The 26,583-nt window shown below is 35.1% G+C and overlaps 1 protein-coding gene across 1 annotated transcript in view; it reads left to right on the top strand.

Annotated features, from left to right (window-relative positions):
• Window positions 1-26,583, top strand: part of LMBRD1 (LMBR1 domain containing 1) — a 180,398-nt gene that overhangs the window by 97,618 nt on the left and 56,197 nt on the right. Inside the window, exons 8-9 of the mRNA XM_021000136.2 lie at window positions 14,687-14,812; window positions 15,248-15,400. Of these exons, the coding sequence (XP_020855795.1) occupies window positions 14,687-14,812; window positions 15,248-15,400 (279 nt within the window). The remainder of the gene's footprint in view (window positions 1-14,686; window positions 14,813-15,247; window positions 15,401-26,583) is intronic.

Genomic DNA, 26,583 nt, shown 5'->3' on the forward strand with positions numbered 1-26,583 from the left:
GAGTGGCTGAATGAAGAATGGATTGGAGAGGGAAGAGACCTAAGGGAGGCAAACCCACCAGCAGGCCATTGCGGTAATCTAGCCATAATGTGATGAGAGCCCACACTAAAGTTGGAGCAGTGTCAGAGGAGAAAAGAAGGGAGTATAAGAGATGTTGTTACAAAGGTAAAATTAGTAGACCTTGGCAACGTGTTAGATTGGGGGTAGGAAGGAGAAAGATAATTAGGAATCCAGAATAACTCCTAGGTTATGAGCCAGAAGGATTAGAAGGATGGTGTTAAGAGAAGAGGAAGGTTTAGGGGGAAAGTTAATAAGTTCTGCTTTGGATATTGAGTTAAGATGTTAATGAACATCCAGTTTGAGATATCTGAAAGGTATTTGATGATGTGAGATTAGAGATCAGCAGAAAGTTTGGGACAAGATGGATAGATTTGAGAGTCATTAGCATAAAGATGGTAATTAAATCTGTGGGAACTGATGAGATCACCAAATGAAGTAGTGTAGAGGGAGAGGGGAAAGGGCCCAGGTTCAAACCCTGAGGAGCATCTGTAGTTAGTTGGCATGATCTGGAAAAGGATCCAGCAAAGAAGATAGCAGGAATGGTCAGAAGTAGGAGAGAGTGATGTCTTGAAAATCTAGAGAGAAGAGAGTGATCAGCAAGTGTCAAAGGCTGCAGAGAGGTCAGGGAGAATGAGGACTGAGAAAAGGCCGTTGGATTTGGCAACCAAGTGATCATTTGTAACTTTAGAGAGTGAAGTTTGGGTGGAATGATGAAGCCCTGTGCTAAGCATTTTACAAATATTACCTCATTTGAATATGAATTGAAAATTTGAAAGTAATCTTAGCTGCCAAAGTGGTCATCCGAAAGTACAGATCTGACCATGTAGCCAGTCCCCCGCCCCAACACCCATAAATACACTCAATAAATTCCAGTGCCTCCCTATTACCTTCATGATCATATTAAAAAAAAAATCCATTGGCAATTTAAAGTCCTTCACCACTTGACCCTTCCTGTCTGTGAACTCTGTGATCCTTTTTGCTTTTCCTCTCATTAGATAATTGTCTCTGGACTTTGTGTCTTTGCATAGGCTGTCACATAAACCTAGAATGTTCTCCTTCATCTCCACTTCTTAGTTGCCCTATGCTGCCCTCAGTGGATTCCTTCTGAGATTAATTTCCATGTATTCAAAAGAAATAATATTTATAAAGCGCTTAGCACAAGGCTTTGCATATAGTAGGCACTTAATAAATGTCTTTTCCCTTCTTCCTGTTTTGTATATATCTTGTATGTTCTTAATTGTTTGTAAGCTGACTCCTGTATTAGAAGGTGAGCTCCTTCTGCCAATGACCATGTTTTTGTTTTTCTTTATGTCCCTGGCACTCAGCACAATTCTTGGCAAGTTAGCAAGTCATCGCACATTTATTAAGCACCGACTTTGTGGCAGGCACAAATACACCATCAGTTTCCTAATTATTTAAAGGTTATACCAACAAATTCTAAAGTTGACCAAGCTTCTATGAGTCCTCCAATTTGCTGCAGTCCATTCTTATTTGGCAAATAAATAGCAGAATCTAGGAGAAGGAAGTTGGTAGATTATTTAAGAGCTTCCTCTCTTGCCACAAATTTATTTTCTGTGTATTTGAAGAGTGGTAAATAATGGAAGATGAAATTAAATATAGTGGGAAGTTGAATGTATCAGTTTAAAAGTTCTTTGAAGATAGATGAGAGTAAGAAGTAAGAAAACAACATGTTGAGTAATTTGGCATTTAGAATAATCAGTTCTCAAAAGGGAAAATACTGTGCTTTGTTATAACATCAGTAATCTAAGTATTAAGGCATTAGGACTCAGGCAAAGGACGTCTTACATGTGTCAGCCAAGTATGGATCCTAAGTTATGCATCACTTATTTCAGAGCTTATCATGCCTTAAAAATTAATTGGTTATTTAAATTTAATTAAAATTATGACCACCCTTGTTAATTATAAAAATAGCTAAACAATTAGACACTCAATTTTATTTCATTTATTTATTTGCTTAGGTAATTGGCGTTAAGTGACTTGCTCAAGGTCACACAACTAGTAAGTGTTTGATCTGAGGCTGGATTTGACCTCAGGTCCTCCTGATTTCAGGTCTGTTACTCTATCCACTGTGCCACTTAGCTGCCCCAACATTCAATTTTAGAAAAATAAAGCAATACTTCATATTTACTTGCTTAAGACTTTTAGCTTACATTTAGAATTGATATACCACTTTGTTTTTAGTTAACATATGTGACTCCTAATCAGAAATAGTAATACTAATATTTACATTTTTTATTGCCACCAAGTAGGGAAATTTTGAAAATTTATATAATATCTAGGTAACATATACATTGTTGGCTAAATATTTAGTCAAGGTGTTGAATGTTTTTAAAAATAAAGCATAAGGGCAGCTAGGTGGCATAGTGGATAGAGTACCAGCCCTGGAGTCAGAAGAACCTGAGTTCAAATCCAGCCTCAGGTATTTGACACTTACTAGCTGTGTGACCCTGGGCAAGTCATTTAACCCCATTGCCTAGCCCCTCAAAAAAAATTTTAAAAATAAAATAAAGTATAGAGCTTACCTGGGGAAAAGAAAAGTTCTCTTCCAGATTGAGCAACAAAAATATTTAGTAATTTGTTGTCTGACTTTTGTTCTGAACCTCTGGTTCATTGGTAAAGGGAGCTCCTTGGCGATGAAACTCCCTTTACCAATTTAGAAACTGCCTTTCCTCAATTTTTATTGCATTCAAGAGTTCCTTCTTGCACTGTCTGCAACTTTTGACAATGTCAATGACCCTGTCCTCAGATACTTCTTAAATACTTTTTCGTCTCTAGATTTTCAAGACACTGATCCTCCTAGCTGTCTTCTTCCTATCTCTGTGACTGTTCCTTCTTAGTCTCCCTTGCTAGATCTTTGTCCGGATTCCAACCACTCCCTGGGTCCTTCGGAGTATCATCATGGGACCTCTTTTTTTTCCTCTACACTACCTGTACAGTTGGTGATCTCAACAGCTTCCGTAAGTGCCATAGAGATCATCTCTATGCAGATAATTCCCAGATTTATATATCCAACCTTAGTTTCTCTGGTATTCTAGTTCCCCATCACCAATGTACTTTTGAACATCTCAAACTGTTGGTATCTCCATCATGTTCAAAATAATTATCTTTGCTCCCCCAACCCTTCCCTTTCCCTAACTTTCCTATTATTGTCAGGTGTACCACCATCTTTCTAGTCACCCAAGATCTCACTGTCGATGTCATCCTTGACTCCTCACTCCCAAAGACTACATATATATAACCTATTGTCAGATCTTATACTTTTACTTTCACTGGTATTTCCTATATATGAACACACCCACAATCCTAGGACAGGCCCTTATCACCTTTTGCCCAGACTATGTCAATAACCTTCTGGTTGATATTTGTGCCTCAAATCCCCATCTCCCTCGCCAGCCTCCCCCCCATCCATCCTTCTGTCATCTGCCAAAATATTTTTCCTAACACAAATCTTCCTATATCATCCTCCCTTTTCCTTTCTCCCCCCACCCCATTCAAATAGCTCCACTGGTTTCCTTTCACCTCCATGATCAAATATAGAATTCTTTATTGGACTTTTAAAACCCTTTTACAACCTGATCTTTTCCTACCTTTCTAGTGTTCTTACATTTATTCCACTCTGTGTACTCTGTGATAGAGCTACTTTGGCCTACTTGTTTCGTCACACAGAACACTCCCTTTCTCATCTCTGTGTCTTTGCATTGGCTATCTCCTCTACCTAGAATATTCTCTCTCACCTCCACCTTCTTGCTTCCCTGACATCTTTAGAAGTTAGTTCAAAACCTACTTTTTATGGAGCTCTTTCCCAATTTTCTTCATTTCCTCCTTTATGCCTGTCTTTTGAAATTACCTTCCATCTACTCCATACATATCTTGTTTTGTACCTAGTTGTTTACATGTTGTCATCCCCATTAAAACATGAGTTTCCTGAGTTAAGAAACTGTGTTTTTGCTTGTCTTTATATTCCCGGTACTTATCACAGTACCAGGTACAGAGTAAAGGCCTAATAAATACTTGTTGACTGACTGACTTATTTTCTTTAAAAGTTTGCTAGAAGCACTGAGAATTTTAAGGGACTTGTTATTATGTTATCAGAGGCAAGAATTGAACCCAGTGTCTTCTTTTGAGATCAGCCTTCTAAAGTCTACTACACAGTGCTGTGTCTTTCAAAAATCAACATAATTTCTTCCGGGAATAAGCTGCTAATATTTGAGATGATGACTAAACATATATAGAGAATGGACTATTAATCTTCATTTCTAGTATTAGGGATATTTTGCTGGAGTTGCTCAGATAGGCCCTGAAATACTTTGAAGGTTGAAGAGGAAGAAAAGATAGATTTCGATCACATTAGCTATTAGGTTTAGTAATGTCAAAAGCAATTTTAAAATATATTTCTAGCCTATCACAAAAGCGTTACTTTATCTGACATAATTCTAGAAAATCTTTAGGAAGAAAATAGATGAGCACAGCTGTTGGGGAAAAAATTGAGGTATAAACTTATCGATATTGTCTTATTAGCAGTATTACTGGTTGAGATCTCAAGGATTGTAAAGTAACAAAATATTCATAGTATTTTCATCTATTTAACTTATATCATGAGAGTCTAAATATATATTATCATGGTGAAATAAACACTGTCCTCTTAACTATAAATATATGTGATTTTACATTTGAGGTAGTGAGCTAGCAAAGTGGGTGAAAGCTTTGGACTTGGATTCAGAAAGACTTATTCCTGTCTCAGATACATACTAGTTTTGTGACCCTTGTCAAGTCACTTAACCATAACTCTCCTTAGTTTCCTTATCTGTAAAAAAAAAAAAAGAAAAAGGATAAAGTGCTTTATAGCTTTGATGTGAGGACTAAATGAAGCAGTTCTAAAAGCACTATATAAATGCTAGCTTTAAAAAAAAAAAAGGAAAATAAGGAAGAATATTACCCTTCCAAAACAAATGATTTCTGCTAAGGAGTTATTGTTGATATCTGAGATATGATTAAATAGAACCTGTAAAATGGACTGTTCATCTTGACCTCATAAGATGTTTTACTTTTGGGGCATCTAGATGGCGCTGTGGATAGAGCACCAGCCCTGGAATCAGGAGGACCTGAGTTCAAATCCGGTCTCAGACCTGACACTTGATGCTTACAAGCTGTGTGACCCTGGGCAAATCACTTAACCCCAATTGCCTCAGTTTAAAAAAAAAAGATGTTTTACTTTCAGTATTACGCATGTCTAACTGGAGTTGCTCAATAGTGCCCTCGACTACTCTTCTAACCAAGAAGGTACTTCTCCATTTATATTTGCAGCTGAAGATGTGTTTTTGTCTTCTAGTGAAAGCTGTAATGCAAAGAATATAATACTTGGAGTACTAAGACCTAGCTCTATTCCTACGAACTGCATGGCTATGAACTCTAAGCCTTTATCTTCCTCACTTTAAAATGGACACAACACTTAACTCAGATGGTTTTGGGGAGGACCAGATGAAATAATGGATGTGAAGAGACTAATTATAAAGCACTGTATAATCATACATTCATTAACCAGTCAGCAAGCAATTGCTAATTCCGTATTTTGTATCAAACTTTGGTTTCAGATCCAGTGATCCAAATACAAAAATAACTTTCATTCCACTTTTGTTTATCTTTTAGTTCTGACAGCTTGGATGAAACATTTCTGCCTACTCACCCCCAGCCCAATGTTTTTGAAAGAAAGGGAATGCAGTAGAACAAGAGGACAACTTGCTTGCTTGCTTTCTGATAACTGACTTTACTCTACCTCCTTCCCTTTGCTTTTAAATTTTCTCTTCACAGCTGTCTTTGGGGGAGATATTTCTGGAACATCCCTGGCCATTGGGGATGTGATAATAATATGCTGTAGTATTTAATATCTGTTTTTAATATTATTAATTTATCATTCTTCTGATCTTTACCTTCCCTAAGCATCAAAATAAAAATCTTTAAAAACATGTTCTTAGACCTCATGGTGGTCAAGTAGTTTAAGGTGAGAAGAGAGTGGAAGTGGCAAAGAAAACATCTAATAAATACTAGTTAGATAATATAGTGCAAATATTGTGTACATGCATAGACATTAGTAATGAAAGTATTTTATATGCACATGCATATATATAATCCTTCATATTATGCTAATTTTTAAAGGACCTTGGAATTTCTTTTACATTTGAGATAAATACTGTCAGGGAGGTTGCTGTGCATCCTGAGAAACATTAAAAATTGATTCAGTTTTCAACTCAATTTTAATTTACTTTTGGGGAGAATTCACTAGAGGGCAGTGGTAAGCAATGAATGTTTTGTATGTTTCTACAAAAGGTAGTATTTCTATTTTTAAAAAACTCATTAAATTTTTTTCTTCAAAGTTAAATTTTAAAAAAAAATTTAAAGTTGAATCCAAAAGCTAAAATAACTCTGGGATTTGTGGAATATGTGAAAATCAAGTATATTATAGACAGATGTTTTTGTTTGGATTTCTTAGTATTTACTGAAATTTAACTTGTATACAGAGATGAAAATGTTAGTTTAGTCATCTAAATGAGAATTGTCTTTTCTTTAGTCACTTTTTTAGAACAGTTTTTAAGACTAGGTTTTCTATGCTCTTATACAGTGACTGTTTACCAAGATTATATTTACTGTTCTCTTAAAATATTTTATTTTCATATGTGTGAAGATTAAATCCAACCCCTCTAAAAAAAAAAGCTAAAGGTCTTTGTAATGGTATTCATGGATTAAGAGCCCTTATTTATCTTTCTTTTTAAAAAATAGTATCAAGAGTTTTATATAAACCTCCCATTTTTAAAGTTATTTTCTGCTTAAGAAATTGGCTCACTATATTAAATATTGTAGCAAATATTATATATGATCAGCAACACTTAGATCTTGAAATGAAAGTTCAACAAACCAATTAATTAATGATTAGCAAATACTTTAAAATGAGACTATTACCAATTACTGCCGCATGGTTTCTTACTCTGTAAAACTAAAGCCCATTGGAGGGTATCCAGTGTATCCCATGTTCTGCATAATTCTATTAAATGTAAGTAGAAAATGATCCTTTTGAAATAGGATTAAATTAAATAGTAACAAAGGCAAAGTTTAGACATCAAAACAAAAAGCACTTTTTTTTGAGTGGGAAAGACTAGGTTTATTAAAAGGCCTGAGTGAGGGGATGTTATAGTCAGACAAATTTAGAACCATCAACTAAGTGCTGTTGAAAATGTGAGACAATAATACTAGGTTGATATTTTAAATGTTTGACATAGGTTATAAATTAATCTTTTGCTTCTTTTAGAATGACTTTAAAAGGATATAAAATAATTAATATAAAAACATTTATTTAGTACATATGCATAAAATACTGTGTCAGGTGTTAGAAATGCAAATAGAAAAACAAGAAAGGCCCTGGAGCACACACTCCAAATGGGGAAGAAAGCACACATAGGAAGTTTTAGCTATAAGTCAGATGAAAAGGCCCAGTGATCCTTGATGTCCAAGAAACTCAAGTTGATGGTAACACATCTTTTATAAAGTCATTTCCGTAACATTTCCATAGAAACCTTAACAATTAGATGGTACAGAAAAGTGTGGCCAAAGTGATGAAGGAGATTGGAAAATGAGGAAGGATGAAAGGATTTGGGTTCAGTCTTAGAAAAATGGTGATTTAATTACTGTCTTCAAACATAAAAGATTTTCATAAGAAAGTTGTTGGCAATTCCTTTTCACATCTGCAAAGGAGCAAATAATAGAAAATAGATAAGATTTTTGTTTGGCTTAACATTTTGACTTTGAGTGATCAGATACTGCTGTGACTTATGGAGGGGAGGGGTTTCAATTATAAACCTTTTCTTTGCCTGACGTTTTAAGAACATAGTATGTTTTCAGCAAAACTAGACCTTGTATTGAAGGTTCAACAAGCCATTGTGTAACAGTAATTTAAAGTTTGACCACTATCTAATAGTACCTCAGTGATTTATCTTCTCTCCTCTCTAGATCATCCTTTTTACTTCAGTTACTCTTATTGTTCAGGCTTCTAGCCCATCTGCCATATCTTTGCCTGTGCACTCTCTTTTTTCTTTGTATTTCAGTATGTTTCCAATGACTGACTGTCCGGCTGATCCTTATTTGTCTCCTTTATAGGATACTAATCCATGTCCCATCTTCTATGTGCTTGCATACTACAGGGTTCTTTCTTTCTACATTCCTTTGATGATCTTATTAACTTCCATGGATTTAACTATTATTTCTTTACTGATAATAGTCTAGGTATCCAATTCTCACATCTCTCTTGTACTCTAGTCCTACATCTCTGCCTGTTCCACACTTACACTGAAATGTCCTGTAGACTTCTTAAACTCAAAATGTCAAAAACAGAATATATCTACTTCTCCCAACTTTCAACTTTATTTGGAAAGGCTTTAATCTTAATTTTACATCCTTTAGAGAGTCATCTTTGACTCTTCATTGTCTTGCCTCCATATCTAATCATTTGCCAAGTCCTATCAATTCTGCCTCTATAGTATCTGTTGCATCTCTTCTCTTCTTTTTACTCACACAGCAACCACCCTAGTTCAAGACCTCATCTAGTTTCTTTCAATAGCTTAATTGGTCTTCTTTCATCTTGTCTCTCTCTTTTCCAACCTGCCCTCCTAATTAATATTCTTGAAATTCAAGCCTGACCATGTCACTTCTCTGCTTAGGAAGCTATAGTGTCTCTCAGGATATAATACATATGTTATTTGGCATTTAGTTGTTCATAATTGGCTTTACCCTAGTTTTCCAGGCTTATTACATACTACTTTCCTTTCCACAAACTGTATTGTAGCCAGAGTGGCCTGCTAAATTGTTCCATCTACATAGAAATCTCTCTCATGTCTCTCTATGCCTTTCTTTTTTTTTTTAATGAATTTTTTTTCAGTCAGCAAAAATCTGCCTTTTTTCCTGTCCTGTTTCTTCCCCACCATGATCATTCTGTACCCTGAGTCCTTTACGTCTCCATCAGAAAGGTGGACAGCATGTTTTATCATGAGTCCTCTGGAATTGTGGTTGGTTGTTACATTGATCAGAGTTCCCAAATCTTTCAGTTTGTCTTTATTATGTTATTGTGATTACATAAATTGTACTCCTAATTTTACTCACTTCACTTAGTATCAATTTATACAGATCTTCCCATGTTTCTTTGAGACCATCCTCTTCATTATTTCTTATTACATAATAATATTCTATCATATTTACATCACATTTATGTGCTATAACATGATTAGCCATTTCCTACTTGAGTCCCAATTCTTTGCTACTGCAAAAAAAAAGCTATAAATAGCTTTGTAAATACTTAAATTTTGTTTTGCTTAAGACTAATCACTCCCTTAATCTTCCTTCCCTGTTATTCTCCTACCTCTGTTCTTCCCTTTCCTTCCTGTATCCCTTTTTCAACATCCAGCTCTAAATGTGTATGTATTCTTTTCTTCTTTTGACCAGTTTGGTTTCATCCTGTCCTCCTTGTTTTTATGGCCTGCTACTTGTGCACTCCATTTAGGGATGATAATTTCTCCTATTATTCCTTTCACACCCTCCCTGCCTCCACTCCCATCTCCATCCCCATGTATTCCTCTTCCCCTCTCTTTTCATTCTTGTCTTAATAATATCAGAACATAATAGAGCCACTCCCAGGACTTCTGTCTAATTAGACAAGCTCTCTGACTACTGATGATAATAGGAGAATGATAATGAGGTTTAGAAGGAATAAATATATGCACACATATAATACATCTCCATATTAGAATATAAACAGTTTATCCTTGTTTAGTCCCTTATTATTCTGTTTACCCATGTTTCTCTTGATTCCTATGTTCTTCAAAATTTCTATGCAGTTCTGATCTTTTCATCAAGAATGCTTATTAGTGCTCTATTTCATTCAGGCCCATTCTTTTTTTCTCCTATAGGATTATACTCAGTTTTTCTAAGTAAATAATTTTTGGCTATAAGCCTATAATCTTTGCCTTGTGGAATATCTTTTACAGTGGGGCCTGCTAAATCACTTGTAATACTGACTGTGGAACCTTGGTACCAGAATTCTTTCTTTCTGGCTACTTGTAGTATTTTTTTTCTTTGATCTGGAAGCTCTGGATTTTGCTGTAATATTCCTTCTGAGCTTTCATTTTGGGGTTTCTTTCAGGAGGTCTCCAGCAAATTCTGTTTCCCTTTTGATGTCTGTTTCTAAGATAATAGAGTAGTTTTCTTAAAGGATTTCCTAAAATATGTCTAGTCTTTCTTTCTGGTCATGACTTTCAGGTAGTCTAGTGATTCTAAAGTTACCTTAATCTGTTTTCCAGGTTAGTTGTTTTTGCTATGAATTACCTTACGTTTTTGTTAATTAATTTTTTTTTGTCTTCTGACTTTGTTTTAATATTTCTTGTTGTCTCATGGTGGTTGGTTCTAATTTTCAGGGAATTTGTTGTTTGAATAAGGTTTTTAATCTCTTGTGCCAATCTATTAATTGTCTTTCTAAGTCTTTCTTCCATAGCCCTTATTTCTTTTCCAGATTTTTCTTTAAGGGCTCTTATTTCTATATTTTGTATATTCTTGCTTTATTTCTTACATGAATTCTCATTAAATTTGTGCCCAAGCTGTGTTTTGAGGCTTTGCTCATAAATGTTTTGAAGTTAAGACTTTTATTTGAACTTTTTGGCATGATGTTGATATCAAACTAAAGAAAAAAGATTAAGGAAAATTATAATTAAAAATGAGTGCTATAAATGAAATCACTGGGTATTATTACCTACACAGGGCCATAATATAATTTTTATATTCAAACCAACCAATTCTTAATAACATTTTCTAAAACATTAAGATATTAAATAGGAAAGAAAACAATATATTTAAACAGCTAGTTTTGTGAAGTTATGATTTTTTAAAGACTTAATTAGCAACATTTGTGTTAAAAATCAATCAAAATACTCCATAATGCACAACATTCACTTGAGTGAACAGGTGTACTTAGTGTACTTTTTTTTCAATGAACAGAAATTTTTTTTCTGTTCTCCTGCTTCTCCTGTCTTCCACTGGAAAACAAAAAAAAAACCTTTCATAACAAATATGCATAGTCAAGGAAAATAAATTCCTTCATTAGCCATCTCCAGCAAACAAATGTCTCATTCTGCATTTGAGACCTTCCCCCTGTGTCAGGAGGTGTAGATAGTGTGCTTGATCATTAATCCTCTAGAATCATGATAGGTCTTTGTGTTGATCACAGTGTTCTTAATGTCTTTCAAAGTTGTTTGTCTTTACAATGTTTAATTGTATAAATTGTTCTCCTAGTTCTTCCCACTTCACTGCCTCGGGTCATATAAGTCTTCCCAGGTATCTCTGAAACTATAGTAATCCATCATTCACATACCATGATTTATTCAGCTATTTCCCAATTGATGGGTAGCTCCACTTCTTTGCCATGACAAAAAGGGCTACTATAAATATTTTATCATACACATAGGCTTTTTTTCCCTCTTCCTTTGATCTTTTTGGGTTATATTCTTAGTAATGGTATTATGAAGTCAAAGGATATGCACAGTTATGTAACTTTTTGTACATAGTTCCAAATCACTTTCTTGAATGGCTGGATCAAGTCACAGCTCTGCCAAAAGTATATTAATATGCCCTTCTTCCAGCCCCGCTGACATTTGTCATTTTCCTTTTTGTCATCTTTGCTAATCTGATATGTATGAAGTGGAACCACAAAGTTGCTTTGATTTGCATTTCTCTAATTATTAGTTATTTGAAGTGGTTTTTTTTTCCCATTTGGCTGTTTATAGCTTTAATTTCTCCCTCGGGAAACTGCCTGTCTGTATTTTTTTTTACCTTTTATCAACTGGGAAAAGAAACTTGCTGTAAGTATTTTTCCCTGTTAATTGCTTATCCTCTAATTTTAGATGAATTAGTTTTGTTTGTGCAAAAACTTTCAAAAAATCTTATGTAGTTAAAATTATCTTCAGTGATCTTCTTTCCCATGTTTAGTTATGAGCAATTACCCCATTCATAGATCTGAAAGATAATTTCTTTCTTGTTCCTCTAATTTGTTTGTTATGTCATCTTTTTTATATGTAAGTCATGCATCCAGTTGAAGCTTAACTTGAGATGTGTTGTCAGATGTTGTTTTATGTCAAACTGCTTTTAGTTTTCCCAGCAATTTTTGTTGAAGAATGAGTGACACGTATACTTATCCACATTGATGATTAGTGAAACCTCTAGTCTGTGACCAAAATGGTTCAGGAAAACTAATGACCTGCATAGTAGAATCCAGATTGATGTCCCTGGCCCAACTTCTTGGTTCTTCATTTGTGTCTTCCTCTCAAATTGCATCTCCCAAGGCTCCATCCGGGGTCCTCATGCTCTTCTCCCTATATACTGTCTTCATTGGTGATCTCATCAGCTCTTACAGGTTTAGTTACTGTCTCTATGCAATTGATTTATACATATATGTGTGTATGTATGTGTATATATACATATATGTGTTTATATTTATATATATATATATATATATATATATATAGAGAGAGAGAGAGAGAGAGAGAGAGAGAGAGGTATATTTATATCTATATGTCTAAATCTCTATAGGTCAGTTGTTGAGGGACAGGAGAGATTAGCTAGCTTGCTAGAAAGATATAGAAAGAAAGAAATGGGTATATATGTGTGTGTGTGTGTGTATGTATATATATATATATATATATATATATATATATAAATGAGTATTGTGTGCATACACACACATAGACACACACTTACACATCATCATATACATATATCCTCATCTCTCTGCTGAGTTCCAGTTCCACATCATCAACTACCTTTTGGGTATCTCAAACTAAAGATCCCACAGGTGTCTTAAATTCAACATGTCCTAAAACATCACTCATTATCCTTTGCCCTCCAAAAGCCTCCCCTCTTCCCTGCTTCCCTCCTGTTGTCAGACATACTACTATTTCCCTTACTCACCCAGGCTCAAATCCTGTGTTGTTCTCAATTCTTCTTACTCACTGCACATATCCAGTCCTTTGCCAAATATTATAGTTTCTATCTTCACAACATCTCTGATTAATATATCGGAATCTCATCTCCTCTTCACTGCCTTGAGCCTTTCTGCACTATATTTCTTCCTCCACCCAGGTGTCAGGGTAATTTTCCTAAAGCATGCATCTGACCATGACAGCCCCTTGCTCAAATGGCTCCAGCAGTGCCCTATTAACTCTAAGATCAAATAAACTCCTTTGTTAGGCACTTCATGATCTTCATAACCTGGCCATTGCCTACCTTTTCATTATTCTCCCACCTTACTTAATACGCTGTATGATCCAGCAGCACTGGACTACTTGCAGTTCCTCACAGAGACATTCCATGATTTTGCATTAGCTGCTACCCATACCTGGAAGTCTTCTCCCTCTAATGCCCACCCTAGTTTACCTGACTTCCTTGAAGACTCTACTCAAATCCCCATCTACTCCAGGAAGCCTTAACCAGTCATCCTAGCTACAAATGCCATCACCTCTGAGTGCCTACCGTCTACTCTGTAATTAACTTGCATAAATTTAGTTGTTTACGTGTTTGCTTCTTTATTAAAATATAAGCTCTTTGAGGGCAGGAACTGTCTGTTTTCCCTTCATTATATTCCCAGTTTAGTACTGATCTTGGCACATAGTGGTACTTAATAAATGCCTGGTGACTTAATTGACTCAAGGAATATGTATTCTGTGATGACCTTAGCCACTTGTGTGATCTGCAGAAAGTTATTGCATCTCTCTATGCTTCATTTTCTTCATCGGTCAATTTGAGGGGGTTGGATTAAGTAATTCCTCAAGCTCCTTCCTGCTATGTGTCCCAGAGACGTTGTAGCATTGTGGGTTGTGGAATTAGGTAACACGAATTTGAGTACCACCTAAGATTTTTACTTGTTGTGTGACCATGGGCAAGTTGCTTAGGCTTTTATTCTTAGTTTCATCTTCTTTTTGTTGTTGTTGTTTTGTTTTGTTTTTAGGCAATTGGTGTTAAGTGGCTTGCCCAGAGTCACACAGCTAGTAAGTGTCAAGTATTTGGTCTGAGGCCGTATTTGAACTCAGGTCCTCCTGACTTCAGGGCTGGTGCCCTATCCACTGTACCACCTAGCTGCCCCTTAGTTTTCTCTTCTTTAAAATGAGGATAATATTTATGTTATCTATATTAGGGTTTCGGTAAAATATTTTTCAATTATTAAAGCACTATTTAAGTGAGTAATTATTATCATAAGTAAGTCATCAAAACATTTTCTGAGTACCTGTTTTTAGCTTCAAAATAATAAAATTAGTTTATGACATTTTTAATAGTTTGTAATTTTTACTAGTTCACACTGATCTTACTCCTAGTTAGCTTAAATTAATGAGATTTTACTTTCCATTTAAAGTATCAGAAATTTAATCTGAATTTGTAACTTTTCAGTTCTCTTAAAATTTATTTTCTATACTGATAGTAAAAGTTAAAAGCATAAAATATGTTTAGACTTACGAAATAATATGGAATTTAGTTTGAACTAATATTGTAAACATGCCTTTAATTCTCTTTTATATTTTTGTTTTAGGCCTATGGTATGTCAGCCCTACCTCTAAATCTAATAAAAGGTACTAGAAGTGCTGCATATGAACGCTTAGAGAACACTGAAGATATTGAAGAAGTGGAACAGCACATTCAAAGGATTAAATCAAAGGTTAGACTATTTTATTAAAATTAAAATCAGCTTTCTTTCTATTGCTGATATGATTGTGACTCAATCATTGACAGAATTGTCTTTTCTAGTAGTTAGTTGTATAATAGAAAGATTACTGAACTGGGAGTCAGGAGACCCAAGTTCTAGCCCAGAGTCTATTTTTTAACTAGTTATATGACCTTGGCTAAATCTAATTTATGATTCTGGGCCTCTTTATTCTCCTCTGAAATAAGAATGCTGATGAGATAATGACTTCTAAAACTCTTTATAATTCTGTTCCCTGATTCTATACATGATAAAAATGTTTCCAAACATACATACATAGAGTATATTTGTGAGTCACACTCTTTAACTTTCAGAAACACTAAAGCCAATTGGAAGCTTATAAATGAATGATTATATTCCATGTTACACTTATTCTACTTTTATTTACAGAGCAAAGATGGTCGACCTCTGCCAGCAAAGGATAGACGGGCCTTAAAACATTTTGAAGAAAGGTTGAGGACACTTAAAAGGAGAGAGAGGCACCTAGAATTCATTGAGAAGAGCTGCTGGACAAAATTTTGTGGTGTCCTACGACCCTTGAAGGTAAATGGAGTTTAAATAAAATAATATTAGTCACTTTCCCATGTTTTATACAGTGCCTCAGGTTTATATAGAAACTCAAAAATTATTCTTCCAAGAGGAAAGGGAGCATCATTTGAGCAGCACGTTTTAATCTAGCACATTTCTGTGATATTTTGTAGAGTTTATACTGTTATTCATTGCCAAAAATAGTTTCTTTAGCACCCACATAGACATGCCCCAATCTGGACAGAGCCAATGGGAGCCATTTGAGCAGGGGGGGAATAGAGGTGGGAGAGGGAATAGTCAGATGTGTATTTTAGGAAAATTACCTTGACATGTGAGTTGAGGAAGGATTAGTAATTAGGGTAACTTTTAGCTAGAGGATCTTGTTACAGTTTGCTATAATTTTATTTCATTATATGCTTACCTAAAAGCTTTAGTTTTAGAAGGGGTAACAGAAAGAAGGCAGAAGAAAGGATACAGATTACTGGGCAAGCAGAACATCTATTTTGGCACTGATCCGAAAGCAAGGAGCCAGGAACCCAAAGTAAATCTAATTACTCTGATGAAATTGAATCATCTGTGATCACTGGTATCAAGGTCACATCACTAGTAAATATCACATCACTCACAATTCAGACTAAAGTAGGAGGAGCATATGTGTTCATCGCCAAGAGTGACTAGAAGACCAGAATGATATAATTCCTCTTTTTTGTAGCTCATAGTTATAGCTTAGACACTATATGACATACGTGGTTTCATCTGAATATTGTCCCGTAGGAGAAGAAGATACTTTGTTTTCTTTTGCTGGCAAAATGCTTTTCTGGTGAAGAAATTGAAATTCAAAAAAGGCCATGGGTCAAAGGGTGAAGATCAGTGTTGTGACTACTTTTATGACCATGCATTTAACACATGTAATCATTTTTTCCCCCTAGGTACACTGGATTTCTTTAATTTTTCCCCATAGGCAGAGTGGGAATTGGTCCTTAACTTATGACATTTGAACTAAATTCAGCATTGTAGAAAATTAGCAGAATCCCCAGCTAATCCTAAAAGAAATGCCATAAACAAATACTTGGGCTTTTACTTCTGTTTTACTTCACGGTTTCCTAGGAATAAATATATATAACTAACCTTCCATTAGGTCCTAGTGTAAAATAGAAAGACTATCTAGCCTTGTCTGTCTCATTAAAAGCGCTTTGGAAAAATTTACACTTGCATAGAATGGTAGAATAGTATGGTGTGTCAAGATACTAGGAGATACCCTGTTTTCCAGAGCTAAGGCTCAGCAAGCAATCTCTGCCCTGGACTTAGGATAACAAACAGTCCTTCGTGCTCACTCTCTGGATCATCTCAACCACAGCAAAATCCCAGAATTGTTTCATGTAATTATTATATTGCTTTGACCAGCACCAGGTATTTTTCTGAGCTCAGATAAGTGCTCTGCTGTATCCATGTTCTAGTCATGAAACTCTGCTATGAATCAAACTTGTCACATTGTTGCTGTTACCCTTCATTGTCAGGACTACAGTTCACTGCACAGCCATTATTAGTATGAGTATTGAGATTTGGCCACACTAAAGCGGCCTTTTCTGCCCGGTTCCCGGTGTTCCCCCCACCCCCAGGCTAAGTAGGGGCTGGGCCTGACACATGTGTCCTTCCTTGCTTGTAAGTTGTTTCCCTCATTTTGAAATTAACTTCTGTTTGATTCCTGACTCTCCTGTCCTAACCCTTTCTGATTGGCTCTGGCCACCCACAGATTAGAGTCAGGTTCCTTCTGGTTGACATCTCAATTTATGTTTCTTATTGTTTCTAGTCATAGTACCATTGCTATCTAGAATTATATCAAATTATATCAAATAACAATGGTGACAGTGGACATTTTCACTCTGCCACTGGCCTTTTTTCAAAAGGTTTCTGTTGTTCATAATTTCGCTAACAATGAATTAGTATCCCAATTTTTCCACAGCCCCTCCAGCATTTGTCACTTTACCCTTCTATTATTTTAGCCAATCTGATAGGTATAAAATAATATCTCAAGGTTGTTTTAATTTGCATTTCTCTAATCAATAATGAATTAGAGCATTTTTTTATATGATTATAAATTGTTTTGATTTCTTCACTGGAAAACTTCCTGTTTATATCCTTTGACCATTTATCAATTGGGAAATGACTCTTTTGAGATCTTTATCTGATAAACTGCCTACAAAAATTTTTTCCCCAATTTTCTGCTTTCATTCTGCTCTTGGGTACATTTGTTTTATTTGTACAAACCCTTTTTAGTTTAATGTAATCAAAATTATCCATTTTCATTATTTCCTTTGATGTTCTTGACTTTTTGTTCTTCCAAATGAGTTGTGTTATTATTTTTTCTAATTCAGTAAAATAATTTTTTGGTAATTTAATTGAGATGGCATTTAATAAATATTAATTTAGATTAAACTGTCATTTTTATAATACCATGAACAGTTAGTTATTTAAATCTGATTTTATTTATGTAAAAAGTTTTTTTTATGATTTTGTTTATGTAGTTCTTACATTTGTTTTTGGCAGATGTAATCCTAGGTATTTAATACTGTCTAGACTTACATTAAATGAGATATCTTTTACTATCTCTTCTTGCAGAGTTTTGTTTGTGACATATAGGAATGCTGATGATTTATGTGGATTTTCTTTATATTCTGCTACTTTGCTGAAATTATTGTTTCAACTAACTTTTTAGTTGAGTCTTTGGAATTTTCCAAATGTATCATCATATTGTCTGCAAAAAGACATAGTTTTATTCATTCCCTATTCTGAGTCCTTCTGTTTCTTTTTCTTCTCTTATTGCTATAGCTAGGATTTCCAGTACAATATTAAATAATATTGGTGACAGTGGGCATCCTTGTTTCACATCTAATCTTACTGGGAAGGCTTCTAGTTTATCCCCATTACAGATAACACTTGCTGATGTTTTTAAATAAATACTTTTTATCAATTTAAAGAAAAAATCCTTAAGTGCTATTGTTTCCTCATTTTGAGTAGTGCTAGCTCTTGATTTTAAGTAACAGTGTGAATGAGCATATATTTTGTCAAAGGCCTTTTTTGCCTCTATGGATATAATCACATGATTTTTGTTTTTATTGTTAGCAGGAAAAAAACCTAGTCAGGAAAACAGCAATTCATTCAAACACATAAAGAACATGGTACTGTGCTAGACCCTGAGAGGGATACAAAGATGAATATTATATGATCCTTTCCCCTAAAAAAGCTTAGAAGAGAAGAAAAGACATGTTCACAAGTTATTATTCTATGAGGTAGAATGTACCTAAGAAGGGTACGAAGTGTTAAAATTTCAAAGGAAGGAAAAATTACTTCTGGCTAAAAGATTTCATGGAATAAGTGACCTGTGATTTGCATGTTAAAGAATAATTAGAATTTAATAAGTAAAACCAAGGCAAGGGAAATATCATCCAAGACATAGAAAGAAATTCCTAATTTCAGAATCAAAGAATCTGTGAGTTAGAAAGAATGTTAGTCTTTTAGCCCAAATCATGTACAAAAGTGATACTCATTATAGCATTCCCATCCTGTGCTCTAAAACCTTCAAGGAGGGAGAACTACCTTCCAAAGCAATCCATTTTTCTTTTGACAGCCCTAAATGTTGGAAGCTTTTTCTGACATTGTGCTTAAACTTGCCTCAAGGAATTATGTTAATGGGAAAAGGCAACCATAAAGAGGAGGTAAAAACAAGGGTGGATGCTCTGTGGCATGGTCTAGAAATGACTGGTAAGTGAAGTAAAGGCCTGGTTCTGGGCAAGATAAATGAAATGCTCATCTGTAACATCTCAGGGGCCCAGAGGCAGAGTCTGAGTGTTTTCTAGTAGCTGGAGGTTGAGGTGGATAGCCTGAGAGGATGCCCTGTGATATGCAAATGGCCAAGAAGTGCAGTAGATGCCTGCTCTAGACAAGATAAGGTGAAAAGTCACCTGCCAGAACCCAAAGACTGAGGGACAGAATCTGTATTGTTCCTATGGGAGACGGTTGAGGCAGATGGCTAAAGTGGAGGCAGCGTGGTTTGGCAGTGGCCATCAACTAAGGGGATAGTTGTTAGTGTCTTGTCTCCCTTTATTGAACGTGCCCTTAAGAAGAGGAGGGGCTGATATGTTCACTTTCAGCAGCAAGAACCAGACTGGGATATTTGTTAAAAGATAAACTTGTTCTAAATGTAAATAGTAGTGCTGCCTGCTGCTCTTCCTTTTCCATATGTACCTTTATGAACTTTTACTTTTAATAGAGTTACTTTTCTTTCTTTAGCTAAGCAGTTCAAGAACAAGCTGTATCTTTCTTTGTTTTTACCCTGACAGAACAGGGGGGAAAAAAAAACTAGAGGAGAAAAATCTTTACGATTTCTGCTTTGTCTTGTTAGCATTTTTTTCTTTTCTTTTAAATTAGTATAAATCTAAAACACAAGGGACACAAACTGATTATTCTTCTTGATTAGAGACTTACTTTACTAGATATAACAAGTAGTTAATTATCTGAAAAATATTATACCAGTGAATTTCTTGCACAAACATATGCTTGACTATTTGTATGATTTTTGTTAGGGAAAAAAACTCATGATATAATGAAGAATGAATGGATATAGCTATGTATTTATATTCTGGGGTTTTTTTTGTATGATCCCATAGCTCCTTGTTCTTCATTAACTTTGAATTACTGAAACTTACTGGGTTTTGCTGCCTTACAGTTATTTAACAAAAGCTATGCATTCATAAGGGTGGCTAGGTGGTGCAGTGGATAGAGTTCTCAGCCTACAGTCAGGAAGACTCATCTTCATGCATTCTTATCTGGCCTCAGATACTTACCAGCTGTGTGATTCCAGATAAGTCACTTAACTCTGTTTGCCTCAGTTCCTCATCTGTAAAATGAGTTATCTTTACCAAGAAAACCCAGAGTGCGCTCAGGAAGACTTGGGTGTGATTGAAAAGCAACTGAACAACAACAACATACATCCACAGAACTAAATCCATCCCTCTCCTTTCCCTCTCCTTTCCCCTGCACCCCACTCCTGTTCTCTCTCTCTGTCTCTCACACACACACACACACACACACACACACACACACACACACACACACACACACACGAGAGACTTGGAATGTTCTTTCTCAAATCTACAATTGTTTGGCCTGTGATCCTATCAGTCCATATGATATATGTCTTGGAAAAAAGGAAAACTGTGTGTAAAAGTGAGACTTCTTCAAATATAGGAAAAGGCCAGAATTCTACCTTACTGCAGCTGTTTAACTAGCTTAGTGCTTATATTAATAGAGATCAGCATGGTGCCTCTAGCCAGATAGTGCTCTGAGGCCCACAAATAGCATTCTATAATGTTATCTCAGTAAATTTGGCTTCAGATACAGATTTTGTCATAAAGCTATTTTTCATTCCTAGTGTGACTACAAATTTACTACAAAAGGTACTTACTTATTTTTCATTGCATTTTTAAAATTTTGAACTTAACAAACACCAAATAAAATATTTCCATATACTTTATAGAAAGGGAGGATTATGTATGAAACTGGTTCTCTACTACTAAGTACAACTTAATTTTATTTTAAAATATATAGTAAATTCAATATGTAATGTTTAACAATACCTTGCCTCCTTGTAATTTGTTCTAGCCTCCCTTTTGTTTCTCTTGTTTTATTTTGGAGGGAAGGCACTATCTCTGATCTTTTGCATCCGTGACTAGTGGTTTGTAGCATGGATTTTATTTGAATGTTGATAGATTGGATTTCTTGTTTGAAAATTGGTTGTTCATTTCCTTTGACTGTTAGGGGGATGGAACTGATTCATTTTTTTTAAAGAACAAGACCATCCTCCCCAACAGCCTGAAAATAAGACAAAAGGTATTTATTTAGAGAACATTTGCTGCTGAATGATGATATGTAGAGGTTCTTAGTCCACATACATCCAATAAGGAAAATAGCTTGTTCGGTAGTCTTCAAAGTAGTTTTATTCTTGGGGCATATAGGAAGGGAAGATTATAAAACAACAGGTGGTATGATTGTTGGACAGGGAAGACCTAAAGACTCTGTGGGAAAAGAGGCACTCATTAGAATGCAAAGTGTTGCCTCAGCTAATCAATCAATAAACATTTATTAAGCGTTTACTTTGTGCCAGGCATTATGCCAAGCCCTGGGAATAAAAAAGAGGCAAAAGACAATTCCTCCCCTCTAGGAGCTTACAATCTAATGGGGGAGACTACATGCAAACAAGTATATACACACAAGCTATGTACAAGATAAATAGAAAGAAATCAACAGAAGAAAGGGACTAGAATTAAGAGGGTTAGGGAAGGCTTCTGGTAGAAAATGGTATTTTAGTTGAGACTTAAAGGAAGCCAGAGAGATCAATAGTTGGAGTGGAGTGGGTAGAGCTTTTCATGCATGTGGGACAGCCAGAGAAAATGCCTAGGGCTGAGAAATGGAATGTCCACTACTACAAGAGGGAAGGGTATTTGTCAGGGAGTAAATTGTAAGAAGACTGCAGAGGTAGAAGGGGGCTAGGTTATGAAGGACTTTGAATGCCAGAGCATTTTGTATTTGATCTTGAAGTCAATAGCGAACCATTGGAGTTTATTGAGGGTGTCCTGGTCATGTGGCTGGGCCTGGGTTTTAGGAAAATCATTAAGCTGATTGGAAGATGGATTGGAGTGGAAAGAGACTTGAAGCAGCCAAACCTACCGGCAGGCTATTGCAATAATCCAGACAAAATGTGATGAGGGTGGTGACAGCGTCAGAGACAAAAAGGGGGAAAATTTGAAAGATGTTGCAAATGTGAAAACCACAAGCCTTGGCAACAGGTTGAATATGGTGGGGTAGGGTGGTGAGAGAGAGTGAGGAATCCAAGATGACTCCTAGGTTGTGAGCTTTAAGTACTGAAGAATGGTGTTATCCTTTACAGTAATAGGGAAGGTAGGAAGGGTAGAAAGGAGTTGAGGAAGAAAGATAATGACTTCTGTTTTGCACATAATTGGGTTTAAGATGTCTGCTGGACATCCAGTTCAAGGTGTTTGAGAGGCAGTTGACTTGGAAGACTGCAGAGTTTGCATCGGGATAAGTAGATTTGAAATTCATCACATAGAGGTGGTAATTAAATTCACATGAGCTAATGATATCATCAAGGATATAGTATAGAGGGAGGGACACAGAGAATGAATGATCAGATTTATAGTAGAACTAGCAAAGGGTGATGTCTTGAAAACATTGAGAGAAGAGAATATCAAGGAGGAGAGAGTGATCAAGTGTCAAAGGCTATAGAGAGGTCAAGCAAAATGAGGGTTTAAAAAAGGTCAGTGGATTTGGCAACTAAGAGATCATTATTAACTTTGAAGTTAGTAACTCCAAAGTACAGTAGCAACTCTAAGTTCAGTTCCTTTTCAGGGGGAGTTGTTAGGCTGTTTGAATGCTTTTTGTGTTTTTCTGTTTATTGGCTCAGTTGAATCATTTGCTTCTTCTGAACTGGAAAAAGGTAGAAGTCCAAGGGAGAATTCCTGTCTTTCAACTTGTTTTTCTAGATGTCAGAAAGAGGGTCTTCCTCTGATGGGTAGAGCTCCCAAGTCCCAGTCAGCTAATCATCTTGTTTCTCAGATCCACTCAGTTGTTTTCTTAGTTTTCTCAACAAGATGCTACTTTGTATGCCCACACCTCCATAGGATGTGCCCCTCACATACCTCCAAAAAAGGACTAAATACTATAATATCAGTGAGTTGATTTGGAAATTAATCTAATTAGACTTTTACATATGTCCCCCAACATGTCTCTTTCCCCTACTCCCCAATTTATTTTTAAAGTTTTGCTCCTCTGACATTTCTTTGGAATATAGTTTCTTGAGGACAAGGATCATCTTTTTTCAATTTTTGTATTTCCACCGTCTAGCCACAGTGAAGGGGTGTGTGTGTGTGTGTGTGTGTGTGTGTGTGTGTTAGGAATTTGAGTAAATATTGTAACAAATTGAATAGTATATTTTCTAGTAGAAGAAGCCTTATAATAGGAGTTGATCTGTGTTATTCATGAACTGTGTATACAATCCCAAGTAAGTCTTTGACTTTTCTGATTCAGTTTCTTTACCTATACTTAATTACCTATGTTAAAAGTATATTAGTATGAATTTTACTATTCTTCTAAAAACTTGTCACTGACTTTACTTTAAATTTTAATAGTTAATAGAATATTCTGTGTAAGTATTCCATTTGCTTAAAAATATACAAGACTTTTTCCCCCCTTTAAAGAGACATTAATAATGAAGTTCAACAGAGAAGTCATCTGGCTTCTGATGTACCAGGGACAGGGTGGTGGGATCAGTCCACTGGGTGCAGGAAATATAGGAATACATTGTTTGTAGAGAATTTTAAAACTCTTAAAACTAAAAGTTATTCTGATTTTTGTTATCATCATAGATGAGCAATTCCAAACAATGTCAGTCATAAAATGCTCCTTGAAAAATATCTTTTTTTAAATGTTCTAAACAATTGCTCTGTGAGCACAGTGGGCCCCCTGACACATGTGAATTCAGTTAAATGTATTAGTTTCAATAATAAGATCATAATGGTTTGGAATCATTCTAGCTTATTTCAGGTGTTCATGTGTCCAACCCCTGTGGTTCTATGTAATCATGCATTTAAACAGTAGGTTCAAAATAAACAGTAATAGCGCAGTGATTTTAAAGAAGAATCAGAACTTTATTCAGTTCTATCCTTCTGTGTGACAATTTGAGTTTGTATTTGTGTTTAAAATTTAAAACAGCTAAACAGAACGTGAACTGCCAGATATGTAATATTTTTAAGTGCAAATTTAAATACATCTATGAAACATTTAATTGAACTTATTCACTAAAATTTTATGATTGAAATGTGTTGTTTTAAAATTGTTAATTGATTATTTTAAAACTAAAAGACAAATTAAAAAAGAAGTACGTCAGTGGCGCTATTTGTTAGTTGCCTAATTTTGATCTTTTGCAGATATTTCAGTCAGATATTTCAGTTTTATTAAAATTCACTTGTGAAATAGAATTTTTATGAATCTCTGCCAAACTTATCCTCAAGCTTAAAACTTTTATCTATTTGTATAGCCATAGCTTTATTGAAAGAAACTTTTCAAAATAAAAATTAATAAAAAAGTATTCTTTGGTCAACTATAAACAGATTTATAGATATGGCGTTACTGCTTTTTGATATGTGAAGATTATTTTTGATGAAATTATTGAAAATTTATAGAAGGTAAGCCTTTCGATACCATGACAGATCAACATGTAGATTTTCTTTCTTTAAAAAAAAAATTTTAATGCAGAGCTGCACAACCGGACCACTGCCTTGCTTGCAGCACACCAAAGGATTTCGGGCAAAGCACGAAAAATGTAGAGGAAAACATTCTCTACATTTGGGCCACAGATTATGCAGGCCTGCATTAATATATTTTAAAGTACTAATCTGCTACTTTTTTTTCTTTTTGTACTATAATATCTACTTTTTATCTATTTTACTGGCATAATTATTTATATGAAATTTGATTAAAGAAAATTTTCACTATTTTCCTTAGCCATTGTTATTTGTTTCATTTTGTGATTTTTGCTGAAAATAATTTTGTTGAAAGGTGTGGAGGTTGTTTAAAAAATCATCCACTTCAGTTATTGAACACATTATGTATGTTACTTCATCCAGCATTTTATATTTGAACCTATACATGGATTAAATGTGTGAGATGTTAATTTTTTCTGCATTCTTTGTCTGTTTTGTTCATTAGATAAACATACTTATCTAATGATCCTACCCAAAAGTTGTTTTAAGAAGTTTCTTAAAAGACAAAATTCACTTCATTGTATTATAGTTATACCGATTCCAACAATTAGAAATTCATCTGTGCTAATAGACAGACAGTATAGTTTAATGGAACACATTGGTTTTAGAGTTAGAGATCAGGGCTGAAATCCTGGTTCATTTCTTTCCTTTTCTTTGTGATTTTAGAAAGGTCACTTATCCTCTTTAGGTCTCAGTCTCCTGATGTGTAAAATGAGGGACTTGGACTAGATCTCTAAGATACCGTTTAGTTCCAGACATTTGTCACTTATTCTCATAGAAATATGCAAACGGAAGGTTTTGGTTGGAAGTAGACTTGAAAGAAAATGATAATTTTGCAGCTTACGACATTAGGAAAATGAGAGACAGCTGTTGGCAAGGTGCCATTATAGTAGGGACTTTGGGTATTTAAAAAGTTCTGTGAAGCTTCTGGAATATTAGGAAGAAGTGCTACTAGGAATTGAATGAAGGAAACAAAAAAGAAGTTAGGAAAATTTTTTTAAAACCTGTTACTATTATGTTTTGCCTAAGGTTAGCTCTAGGTACAGATATATATAGTCAATTCTTGTCAGTCACAGTATTTATGTTCTATAAAATCTGTATGAACATTGAATTAATGAATACCAAGTAATAGCTCCCAAGTGAAAATATAGGGTTAGGTTCTGCAAGCCTCTAGTCACAATATTTATATAAGTACTTTCTAGAGAGGCCTCATGTGCAGATAGGTGAATTTTCTTTTTCTCTTTATGGATGATTCATTAACATTGAACTTATGGCCTTATCTAATGCTTATTGGGCAACTCAAAATTTTCACCCTTCTGTGCAAAATAAAATAGTTTGATTTTGGATTTTTTAATACTCTTCCTATTGTAAGTTAATATTCTTTTAATATTGTTGACCTTTTTGCTTCTCTTCTGCCAAATTTTCCTCTGCTTAAGGATTTTTGTATCTATATCTCTCTCACCTATTTATAAATTTTAAATTGTGGATTTTTCTAGTATGCTAATTGAGTTGGGGGGAGAGGTCTTTTTCACTACTGGAGTAAATCAACATCAACCACTTTTTTGCAGGATAGACAGAGGATGAGTAGGAGGGGGTTCCAGACAGACTACCTTGGCCTCTGGGGTCTAGCCCCTTTTCTTTCTTCAATTATGCATGGTTTTCTGGAAAAGGGTCCCGTAGGGAAGTGAGAAATCCAGCAACTTTTGCAGAAAGATATAATAAAAAGTGCTCAGTACTTTTCTTCTATAGTAGTTGTGTACAGAGCCTAAATGTTTGTCAAAGTCAAGAATTGTATTCTCTATGAGAACCTTGTCATTATAGTTAATGAACATAGTGATTGATTGGACATGTGTCAGTATC

The sequence above is a fragment of the Phascolarctos cinereus genome, unplaced genomic scaffold (assembly GCF_003287225.1).
Source record: "Phascolarctos cinereus isolate Bilbo 61053 unplaced genomic scaffold, phaCin_HiC Scaffold_5;HRSCAF=322, whole genome shotgun sequence".
In the NCBI taxonomy this organism is placed as follows: domain Eukaryota; kingdom Metazoa; phylum Chordata; class Mammalia; order Diprotodontia; family Phascolarctidae; genus Phascolarctos; species Phascolarctos cinereus.